Source organism: Lathyrus oleraceus, chromosome 5, assembly GCF_024323335.1.
Source record: "Lathyrus oleraceus cultivar Zhongwan6 chromosome 5, CAAS_Psat_ZW6_1.0, whole genome shotgun sequence".
In the NCBI taxonomy this organism is placed as follows: Eukaryota; Viridiplantae; Streptophyta; class Magnoliopsida; order Fabales; family Fabaceae; genus Lathyrus; species Lathyrus oleraceus.
Window position 1 is genome coordinate 233,756,434 of NC_066583.1, and position 11,834 is coordinate 233,768,267.

The window sequence follows — 11,834 nt, forward strand, 5'->3', positions numbered from 1 at the left end:
TATATACAAGGGTATAACACACAGGTATAACGATCAAACAAATGCATAAATGAAAATGTCTTGCGATTGAATTTTCATCTTAGTACAAATACACATTCCAAATACTCGAAAATCGGGGTGTCATAGCGATTGAACCCGTCAATCCATTTGAGTGTCTGAAGATATAGTACACATATGTTTCTTACAATACTCTACTATTCATACTTGACACTTTACAAGCCATGTGTCCTTATCCATTAATAAGCATATAGGAAGCCAAGTCCAAGCTTCTTGAAGCGGCAAAACTTCATGCTCACATAGGTGATTCTTTTAATCTTGCACCTGCATTTGCAATTTTCCAAAAGAACCATTAAGAAGATATAATTCAACCTAGCCATCACTTGCAGGTCTGAGCACATACCTTGGGAAGATAAACACAATTGCTCCAATCTCTAACTATGATCTTTCCACATTGAATTCTGCTTCTAATGTTGTATTAGAAGGGAATTGGGTATACCATAGCTAATATATTTAAATGGACTTTAATCCCATCCCAATTACCGACTTCTTCACTAAGTCTCTAGCTAACCCTTTCGTCAAGTGGTCAGCTAAGTTTTGTTGCGACCTAACAAACTCAATAGATATCACCCCATTCATGATTAATTCCCTAATCATACTATGTCTAACACCCAAATGTCTAGACTTTCCATTGTATATTTGACTATAAGCTTTAGCCAATGTGGCAGTACTATCACAACGGATAGAAATTGGTGATATCGGTTTAGGCCATATCAGAATCTCATATACCAAATTCCTTAGCCATTCCGCTTCTTTACCAGCAGCAGCTAATGCTACAAACTCAGATTCCATTGTGGCACCAGTTATACATGTTTGCTTCTTGGAAGCCCATGAGATGGCACCTCCCCCAAGCAAGAACACCCATCCACTTGTAGAGGATGAATCTTCAGCATTATTTATCCAACTAGCATCCGAATAACCCTCTAACACCGAAGGAAATCCCATATATGACAATCCATAATTTATTGTACCCTTCAAGTACTTGAATACCCTAGTTATCGCATGCCAATGATGTCTACTAGGATTACTAGTAAATCTGCTCAACTTTCCAACCGCATAAGCAATATCCGGTCTAGTGCTAATCATAGCATACATCAAAGAGCCTATAGCTTTTGAATATTCGAGTTGATCCACAGGTTTACCTGTATTTGGCATAAGCTTTTCTCCCGGATCCATGGGAGTACTTACTGGAGAACAACTTTCATAATTGAACTTCTTGAGTATTTTCTCAATATAATGAGATTGCGTAATTACAATCCCCTTATTCTCCCGTTTAATCTTAATACCAAGAATAACGTCCGCTTCTCCCATATCCTTCATGGAGAACTTTGATGACAAGAAATTCTTTGTTTTATCAACTTGATTTTGGTCGGTGCCAAAGATCAACATGTCATCAACATATAAGCAAATGAAAACTCCTTTACCGGAAGTATCAAATTTGCTATATACACATTTGTCAGCTTGGTTTAGAATGAAACCATTAGACAAAACAACCTCATCAAACTTTTGATGCCACTGCTTCGGAGCTTGTTTCAGCCCATACAACGACTTAACTAGCTTACACACTTTATGCTCATTACTAGGCATTACAAATTCTTCAGGTTGCTTCATATACATTTCTTCCTCCAAATCACCATTCAGAAATGCTGTTTTGACATCCATTTGATGAATCACTAGATTATGAATAGCCGCCAAGGCAATCAACAATCTAATAGTAGTGATACGGGCAACAGGAGCATAGGTATCGAAATAATCAATCCCTTCCTTTTGTCTGAAGCCTTGGATAACTAATCTGGCTTTAAACTTGTCAATTTTACCATCGACTTTCATCTTCTTTTTGAAGATCCATTTGCAACCCAATGGTTTGCAACCTGGTGGTAAATCAGATAATACCCAAGTATTATTTTCCATGATAGAACCAATCTCTTCGTCAATTGCTTCTTTCCAAAAAGCAGAATCTCGAGATTTCACAGCTCCATCATACGTTCTTGGATCCTCCTCTATACTATAGCAATAATAGTATTGAGTGTCAATCTGATCCTTTGATCCCTCAACTAAATATAGTTGAAAATCAGATCCATAAGATCTAGATTTTCTAGCTCTTTTGCTCCTACGGGGTTCAAGTGTCTTACTTGGCACATCATTTGAATGATCATCCCTTAGAGATTCATCTGAATTAGGTATAGAGTCCTTTGGTCTAGGTATAGAAGAGAAACAATTCTCATCAAATATGGCATCTCTCGATTCTATAATCGTGTTAATAGAAATCGAGTCATTAGGTTCTATAACATAAAACCTATAGGCCTTGGAGTGCTCAGCATATCCAACAAAGATGCAAGCTACACCATTTTCACCCAAAGTTTTCCTTTTTGGGTCCGGGAGTCTAACAACGGCTCTACAACCCCAAACACGTAGAAATGTTAAGTTGGATCGTTTCTTATGCCAAAGTTCATATGGGGTAGTCTTGTTCCTTTTATTAGGAACCCTATTTAACAAATAGCAAGCCGTTAACATAGCTTCTCCCCAAAACCCTTCACTCAAACCAGAGTAAGATAACATGGCATTCACCATTTCCTTAAGCACTCTATTTTTCCTTTCAGCCACACCATTTTGTTGAGGTGAATATGGTGTCGTAGTCTCATGAATGATTCCTACGGATTGGAAAAATACAGGATCATAATATTCACCACCCCTATCTGTACGTAATGTTTTAATCAACACATTCTGTTGCGCTTCAACTTCAGTTTTATAAATTTTGAATTTATCTAAGGATTCGTCCTTAGCGTGCAGCAAATAAACATAGCAGAATCTAGATGCATCATCTATGAAAGTGACAAAATATTTTTTATGTCCTAATGATGGAGTAGCATGCAAATCACATAAATCACTATGTATCAACTCAAGAATGACAGATTTCCTTGTTATACTTTTAAAAGGTTGCCTAGTGATCTTTGTTAACATGCAAGTTTTACAATTTTCTACATTTTTATCAAAAACAGGAATTAAATCATCTTTAGACATTTCATGTATTCTTTTATAATGTACGTGTCCTAGACGAGCATGCCATAACGATGAATTGATAACATTCGAAGAGGACATAAATACAGAGCCAGAATCATTAGGAACTCCATTCAAATTCATCATAAACATACCATTATTATAATATCCAAATCCTACAAACACACCAGACTTCGATAAAACATATTTATCGGATTCACACACTTGCTTGTATCCAAGCTTATTTAATACAGGACCAGAAATCAAATTCTTACGTAGTTTAGGAACATACAAAACATTAAACAAAGTAATAGTCTTTCCAGAACTGAATTCTAGCACCACGTTTCCTTTGCCTTCAACGGGAGCGAAGTGATCATCTCCCATGTAGAGGACAAAACCATCTTCCATTGGAACAAGAGTCTTGAACCAGAAACGATCCTTGCAAACATGTGTTGTAGCGCCAGAATCAATCCACCACGCGATAGCATCATCCTGCACATAGAATGCTTCAGAATTTAGTGAAACCGAATGTTTAATCAAACTATTCAAATCAGAATTGATTTCTGACCTTGGTTTTCGGATTGGTCCTTAGACCCCTTTCCTGAACCACTTGCATTCGCGTTATCATGCTTTTTGCCGGAACGACAATCCTTCTTGAAGTGGCCTATTTTGCCACACTTCCAGCATTCTAGTTTCGGTTTCTTGTTAGCACCGAAACTGCCCTTATTGTTCTTGAAAGCACGCTTCTTTCCTTTGGTTTTGTTGTTACCATTCTTACCACCCTCTTCGACCATATTAACCGAGGGTCCAACAATTTCTTTGCCTTTTCCTTTGTCATCCTCCTGCGCTCTTAGAGATTCTTCTATGCGCAAGTGACTTCCAAGTTGGATCAAAGACAGTTCGTCTTTTCCATGCTTCAGATTGTGTTTGAAATCCTTCCACGAAGGAGGCAACTTGTCTATGATGCTTGAGACAGATATTGTTTCATCCATCTTCAATCCGTGTTGTGTGAACTGTCCAAGGATTCGGAGGAGTTCATTGAATTGTTCCATGATAGACCTCGATTCAACCATTTTGTAATTGTTGAAATCGGTTACCAGGAACTTTTTACTGGATGAGTCCTCTGCCATGTACTTGGATTCGAGACAATCCCACAATTCCTTTGCAGATTATGTGTTTTGATAAATATCAAATAAGGGATCAGACATACCGTTAAGAATGTGCCCTCTGCATATGTAGTCGTCGTTCTCCCATTTTGATCTACGTCTCAGATTTTCAACCGTGTCTTCCTCCAGAAGTTCTGGAATCGGTGTAGACAGGACGTGCACCACCTTCAACATTGTCAACATGAAATGCATCTTCTTTTGCCAACGCCTGAAGTCTTGTCCTTGAAACTTGTCTAATTTTCCGAAGTTTGTAGTCATCTCCTTGACGGTGCTTCCTCCAGCCATGATTATCAGAAAATACTTTGTTCGTTTGTTAGAAAAATGGGTATGATAATCCTGGATAACTTCGAAGAATCGTGTTCGTACACTTTCCGAACAAAGTATTTCGACCCTATTCTTGCTTGGGTTCACGAAATCTTTGTGGGGATAATTCTTGAAGAACAATTTGTTTCTGGCAAAGAGAGATGTTCAGGAATGTAGAGAGAAAGTTTGATTTCGTTATCACTTTTCAAACTGAGGTCAAATGACTCCTTATATAGGAGATCAATAACAGAAACCGAAAAGACGCAACTGTTCAGAAACGGTTACGTCGGTTGGGAAAAGATTCGAAATTCAAAAGAAAATTTCGAACGTTGGAACCCCGTTTCAATTATTCGCATTCAATTATACGTTTACTCGACGAGCGTGCACTCCGCACTACCCCTAACTCGTTTCCAAGCTTTAACGCATAATTGCATCGGCTTATAGTAAATCACATTACTACTAAAATACATTGATGATACTAAAATCACCAACATTGTAAACATTTAGAATTACGAGGGGATGGTGTAATAATTCTAAATGAAGGTTATAACTAATTAGGAGTTGGTTATGTAGTTAGTTAAGTAGGATTGTTTCCTAGCCACGACAACTCCCGTTAGCTTATGTTTCCATGTTAAATTGGACTATCATTTGAGCCATTTTATTTCTAAAATGCAGGTCTGTATAGTGTATTTAGATTGGAGTACTTTGACACGTGTCGATATTACAATAAATGTCCTTTATATTTTGTTTGTGCATTTCATTATTTCTTTCTCTCTCAATTATTCATAAAACACTCAAAAGTTATAAGAACCTTATTCATACAATAAATGCATGAACCATTTATTGACGCATCAATAAATTCAAAGTGCACAAATTCTTGGCCTATGTGGCCCTCTAATGTGTAAAGTACTTTGTGTTTGGGACACTGATAGTAAATTCATCTACTCACCTTGCCTTAGCTTTTAATTCTCTTCAAAAGCCTACATCACCAAAGCTGAAAACTTACCAAGCAAACACTTTCCACATACTTTTAACCCTTCATTCTCATTCCATATATATGCAAACCAGAAAAAAGTGCACTATGCCCATTCCACTATAAAAGCACATTTCTCTCACCTTATAGGCTCTCGAAAACATTACTTATGATTCACAACAACTCACTCACCTAAAAACCAAATTTCATTAATATTTCAACTTTTAACCATGTTATTGGTTAATGACCCCCATGTAATAAATGACAAACAGTTCGAAAAACCAAGTTTAAATACTGACGTCAACAATTCTTAATCAGACTTTACTTACCTTTCGATGTAGCAGTGATTAATTTCTATCAGAATTGTAGAACATATAAGGTAAATTCTCCTCTTTTCTCCGCTACACTCTAAAAACAAGTCAAATTTAAACTCTAACCACTTTCATACGGTGTGCAGTAGTCACACAGCTCATATCCACTAGACATTTTTGGTATTTCAAACCAATATTTATTCCATCACAAGCTCACAACCCAAGTCACACTCAGAGTTAGTTAGTTTGTTAGTTACTACACGTAATGATGAAAGGTGGACAAGGAAAGAAGCTCCTATGGACCAACATTCTGTGCATCCTTTTACTTCAATGCCTTGATCTCACAATCGGTGCTAAGGTTCCTGCAATCATAGTGTTTGGCGACTCGTCCGTGGATGCAGGAAACAACAACTTCATATCAACTATTGCTCGGAGCAACTTCCAGCCGTATGGACGCGATTTCATGGGCGGGAGGCCGACGGGAAGATTCAGCAACGGCAGAATCGCAACTGATTTTTTATCAGAAGCATTTGGAATCAAACCGTATATACCAGCATACTTGGACACTAGCTATAACATCTCACAGTTTTCTACTGGTGTCACTTTTGCTTCGGCTGCTACGGGTTATGACAACGCCACTTCAGATGTCTTGGTATATACACATTTAATTCACTCTTACATGAATGTGTTGCATCATTTTTTTGTTGGTACAAAATATATATTTTCATAGCACTGTGTCCGCAAAAGGACCATTATTAATTCATTCGAAATTCTGGTTTTCAGTCTGTTATACCATTATGGAAGCAATTGGAGTACTACAAGGAGTACCAGAAAAAGCTAGGTTCCTATCTTGGAGAAAAAAAGGCGAAAGAGACAATTGCGAAAGCAGTATACATAGTAAGTCTAGGAACAAATGATTTTCTAGAGAATTACTACACAATTCCTGGTAGGGCATCTCAATACACACCAAGAGAGTATCAAAATTTTCTAGCAGGAATAGCTGAAAATTTTGTTCATAAGCTTTATGGTCTTGGTGCTAAGAAAATATCCTTAGGAGGTTTACCTCCAATGGGATGTTTGCCTTTGGAGAGAACCACAAACTTTGCTGGTGGGAATGATTGTGTGTCTAATTACAATAACATTGCATTGGAGTTTAATGATAAACTTAATAAATTGACAACAAAACTGAAGAAGGATCTTCCTGGGATCAGATTAGTGTTTTCGAATCCGTATGATATTTTGCTCAGTATTGTTAAAAAGCCAGCACAATATGGTAAGTTGGTCATAATTTGTTATTTGTTATATTTTTTGTATGAATATTTGTGTTATGCGATCTTGACGTAGTAGTTGAAATTTCGGGATATGTTCATGGCGCAGGGTTTCAAGTGACTTCAATGGCGTGTTGTGCTACTGGAATGTTTGAGATGGGATATGCTTGCAGCAGGGCTGGTATTTTCAGTTGTATGGATGCTTCTAGATATGTATTTTGGGATTCATTCCACCCAACAGAGAAAACAAATGGCATTGTTGCAAACTACTTGATGAAGAATACATTAGCTCAGTTTTTCCACTAGCTAGGGAATTATTTTATGAGTTTTATGCATGTAGTAATAATAATACATGGTGGCAATGTATTATTATATGATTCTCTTCAATGTTTTCTACATCAGAATTGTTTGAAAACTATGTAACAAAATGATCTTATTTACTTTATGTGCAATAATAACAATGGTATGTATTATTAATTAGAAATAACTTCTACAGTTGTGTGCAGATAATAATCTAAAGAATGAAAAGTATAAACTCTAAAGAAAAGAAAACGGAATCACTGAATTAAATAAAGAAATTCATCTTAAAAACAAATGTAATTAAATCCACAAACACCTCCTCTGCTGGTCATTGAGTTAGATTAATTTTTTTCCATTTAAAAACAAATATAGCCAAATCTACATACACCTCTTCAAAAGTTATTATAATTGTTTTGCATCTTTGAAGGTGTTAAATTTTGCTTCTTTGAAAGGGAATCTGATTAGAAGGAATGTTATATTGTTTCTACATATATTCATATTAAGAAACATTACAACATTTACTTCTTAGAAGTTTTTTTATTCATCCAATTTACAAGTCCATTTACTGCAGAAATAGAAAGTATCTTTGAAAGGATACAGAAGTTGGATTTTACACATACAAGGCAATAATTTTAGTCACTGTTTCCTTTTTCTTTTTGTCACACTACAAGTTTAAAATTTCTTTCAGATTATAATTCTTTGCCTGTAAATCCTGACCAGAAATAAAATTACAAGTAGCGAATACAATGCCAATCTATCTTGACCTCTAACAATTGTTACTTGAAATGTTGCTAAATAAGATTTCACTTTGTAAAAATGTCAGTGGTTAAAATCTCATTGGATTCTAACTATGTGTGACATAGTGTACAGTTAAATCTAAAACATGTTTTTGGAAGAATGTGTATATGTTTCCAAATAGTACTTGTTTCAATCATGCGTGTCTACAAAGCGTTTGTTTCTATAGCAGCATGAAGGAGTTCATCGGGAGTTGCAGCTGGATCAAGGTCCCAACACTTGTTGGGCAAATTGCTTGCTTCCTCACCCTTCAACAACCACGAAGGCACTTGGTGCGAAAAACGCAACATTTCTTTTCTTGGTATCCATCTAATGGCACTTTTGTCTGCATTCCTCTTGTACACGGTTTTGAATCCATCCAACTTAATAAGGGGGCTAACACAAAGACCAAGCTCCTCGGAATAATCGTCCAGTACCTCCACCATATCATACTGATGCCTTACCTCATCTGGTGTAGAATGATTCCAATCTGTAGACCAGTTTCTGTAAACAGCCCAAATTTCTCCGCATTTGGGATATATGCGAACACAACCGCCTCGACCGGCCTTCACCCTGCTTAGAACATGAGAAAAAATGTTAACTTGGTCGACAACATCAGAGGTCATGGCCCTGAAATTTCCACAGGATTTAGTGAAACCTGAAACAAGCCAGTTTACTGAGCCAAACTCACTATCAGTTTTCGAACTCAAGTAACTAATGTTAATCTTGAATGGACTGACAGAGACAACCTCGCGGATCAGACAATACAAGCGGGGCATCCCGTCCTCCTCATCATACAAGGCCCATATTTGCTTTGGTTTGAAGCATGGCTCTGACCTATCTTTATCGAAATCATGAAAGTCGGAATCTGGGACACTAATTGTCACTGGAACAGTTTTCCTATGTTCTAATTGATTATCAGAAACATTAAGAGCTGCTTTAATGTATGCACCCCCTTCGACCTGATCAACATCAGCTTGAGATTTTTTTCTCTCATTAGTAGCAGCTGCAGCTTCAGATGCCAACTTCATCTCTTCCAGTTTTTTCCTTATTTCTGTCCTGGCCTTCTCGATCAATAATTTTCTTGCATCAAAAGCTGGTGCCGTGGAATACTGTTTTGTTGGAATTTCACTTGTACTGGAAAGCTTCTGGCCATGCCCAATGCTTCCATTCCCATTAGCCAATGCTGACTCTGAGGCACATTTTGAACCCTTTCCTTCATGGCCATTTCTTAAACTGGCTCCAAGAACTTTCCTTTTCTTCTCAGGTCTACTCGGCTTAACCTCTTGCAGTTCATTCTGGGAGAATGATACAACTGAGTTTATATTAACCAATGTCTCTGTCATGCAATGCTTCACATCAGCTTCTGATTTAACTTTTGGTCTTCCCCTCTTTACATTCCCATTGGCCTGACAAGTAGGTGACGTAGATGATCCATTTTGATTGACATATCCAGCAGAGTTCAATTGATATGGAACATTAGAAACATACTCATACCCGTGTGCCGAATGGTATCCGGTAACCCCATTTCCGTTGAAATAGGCGCCATTACTGGGAGCATATGTAACTCCATCATACGAATGGCTTCCATAACCACTGCTAGACCCATACGACCACGGACAATAAGGGAACGAACCATTTGCCGGGGCTGTTTCGACAGCAATGAAAATCCCACGGCAATTTTTACAAGAAAGTTTCTTATTTATATACTTGCGCAGATACTCATACTGAACTTTGCAAGAAGTACAAATTGTCCAGAAAGTGTCCTGTTTACCACTAGAGGCATGAATAGAAGACAAACCATTGTGATTAAATCCATGCCCATTACCTAATTGCGCATTTCTCTTCATATCATAACTACCAGACAACCTGGCCCATGCCTCAGAAACAAGATGAAACGCCCCATCCGCTCCGACACACTTATTGTTATCAGGATGAAGCAACCCAGCCATCTTCTTGTACTGTTTCTTCACAGCTTCTATATTTGTCGAAGGCTTTAAACCCATAATGGAATACCAATCGAGTTCACCATTAAAAGTAACTTGAGAGGCAATGTAAACTTCAAAAGTGGTCACCAATTGAGATATACCCTCCAATCCAGGACACAATGTTTTGGCTTTTAAAGCATAACTTTTCGCTCCAACAAAATCTCTATGAGCAAACCTTTTCTCTGCATTCTCTATCGCTTTAAGTGCCTCCCCTTTCTTTGCTTCCATCCAAACAACTTCACAAAACCCTTGAAACAAAAACTAAAACCAGCAAAACCCTTCAAACCTCATTTCATTTCCTGCTAACAAAATAGAACAAAAAACAAAAACAAAACAATAAATAAAACAACTAATTTTAGTATATTCAAAACTCTTTTTTTGTTGCATATAACCTAAACTATACAAACTTCAATCATCAATATCCAATTCATGCTTTTAAACTTGCCTAGATATCCAAATTGAACACTAAAACCATCACCCTATGAAAACAACAAAAGAAAATTATAGCAAATTACTAACTTGACTTTACTTTTTCGTTCCTAAAATTTCCGGAAAAATAAATAAGCAATTCCAATTTATAGATCAACAAAAAAAAATCACTTCAAATACACAAGCAAATTAATCAAAATTCAATAAAAAAAAACAAAATATGTATAAGGGAATTAGGGATCGAAATTAAAAAAAAAAATGCAACAAAACCCCAAAACTCAAATTATGCTCTACTAAAAATAAAATAAAAAACAACAACAATATAAGAAAATAAAACTGACTGATATAATAGATTTTAGGAAAATTAAGAAACAAAAAAAAACTACCTGAGATTTTGGAGCTAAAAATGGAAATTGAAGAAGATTCAGATCGCCACGTGTCGTTGAATAAGCTACGACAAAATTGAACTTCACACGGTGCAAAAACGAGCGGAGGAAGAAAGAAACATGGAGTGAGCGTGGAGTCGGAGTCGGAGTCGGAATCGGAATCGGGTTCGGGTTTGGAAATGGGTCCGATTTCTTCGATGAATAGAAGTTTCTGACAGTGGCAGATGAGAATGGTAACACAGTACAATCAATAATCAATAAAAATATTAATCTACATTTATTTATTTATTTATAATATTATAAAATATAATCAACATGGTTATGAAAAATACTATAAAATATAATCTTTCTCACCTAATTTTTGTTATTATTTTTTTACTTATAGAATAATAGTTATTGCTGTTTTTGTTAATAAGTGAAACTTTACCAAAAATAATTAATTAATTACTTTTAGTATATTTGTTTATTTATTTAAAAGCTTTAAAGACTACCTCTTTTTATAAATAAAACTAGTTTTTTTAGTATTATTTTTCAAATTTATTTTATCATTCACTTTCAAGTTTATTATATACTTATAGAAAAAAAAATTAATTTTTTTTTCTTCTTTTAAAAATATTGTTCTTAAATCATCAAGTATTTATTGGTTATAGTTTATATATATTTTTTAAGATTTTACAAATTTTAGTTATATATTTAGTCAAAAGCTTTAAAAAACTCTTGAACAATATTTTAAAATTTATTTACTTTGACTTGAAATTATTTGTGCAATTTGCATAATTTTATTATTATTATTATTATCATGTATAATAAGATGATAATGTTTTCTATTAAAAAATTATAATAATTTATTATAAGATAAATTGGAAATGTTAGATTTTTTTT

General features: G+C 35.7%; 2 protein-coding genes across 4 annotated transcripts; one reads left to right on the forward strand and one right to left on the reverse strand.

The window, feature by feature from the left end:
• Positions 1 to 5,715: 5,715 nt before the first annotated feature.
• On the forward strand, positions 5,716 to 7,552 carry LOC127083279 (GDSL esterase/lipase At2g04570). 2 transcript variants are annotated; one of them, XM_051023579.1, is made up of 4 exons: positions 5,716 to 5,875; positions 5,954 to 6,459; positions 6,591 to 7,080; positions 7,185 to 7,552. In XM_051023579.1, exons 2-4 carry the CDS (start codon positions 6,073 to 6,075, stop codon positions 7,379 to 7,381), a joined length of 1,074 nt encoding a protein of 357 aa, XP_050879536.1. In that variant the 5' UTR covers positions 5,716 to 5,875; positions 5,954 to 6,072; the 3' UTR covers positions 7,382 to 7,552. The 2 variants fall into 2 exon arrangements, with proteins under 2 accessions (XP_050879536.1, XP_050879535.1); XM_051023578.1 differs by having other exon boundaries at positions 5,717 to 6,459.
• A 494-nt stretch (positions 7,553 to 8,046) lies between these two features.
• LOC127083280 (uncharacterized) lies at positions 8,047 to 11,210 on the reverse strand. 2 transcript variants are annotated; one of them, XM_051023580.1, is made up of 2 exons: positions 10,953 to 11,210; positions 8,047 to 10,436 (listed from the first exon to the last, which is right to left on the reverse strand). In XM_051023580.1, exon 2 carries the CDS (start codon positions 10,363 to 10,365, stop codon positions 8,317 to 8,319), a length of 2,049 nt encoding a protein of 682 aa, XP_050879537.1. In that variant the 5' UTR covers positions 10,366 to 10,436; positions 10,953 to 11,210; the 3' UTR covers positions 8,047 to 8,316. The 2 variants fall into 2 exon arrangements, with proteins under 2 accessions (XP_050879537.1, XP_050879539.1); XM_051023582.1 differs by having other exon boundaries at positions 8,047 to 10,439.
• Between the last annotated feature and the right edge of the window lie 624 nt (positions 11,211 to 11,834).

What these genes read in the sequence shown, in the direction of transcription:
- LOC127083279 (XM_051023579.1), top strand. Translation starts at nt 6,073, where the DNA reads ATGATGAAAGGTGGACAAGGAAAGAAGCTCCTATGGACCAACATTCTG. An exon ending in ACGCCACTTCAGATGTCTTG is followed by an intron (nt 6,460 to 6,590) that starts GTATATACACAT and finishes TCTGGTTTTCAG; the next exon opens with TCTGTTATACCATTATGGAA. An exon ending in TAAAAAGCCAGCACAATATG is followed by an intron (nt 7,081 to 7,184) that starts GTAAGTTGGTCA and finishes TTCATGGCGCAG; the next exon opens with GGTTTCAAGTGACTTCAATG.
- LOC127083280 (XM_051023580.1), bottom strand. Translation starts at nt 10,365, where the DNA reads ATGGAAGCAAAGAAAGGGGAGGCACTTAAAGCGATAGAGAATGCAGAG.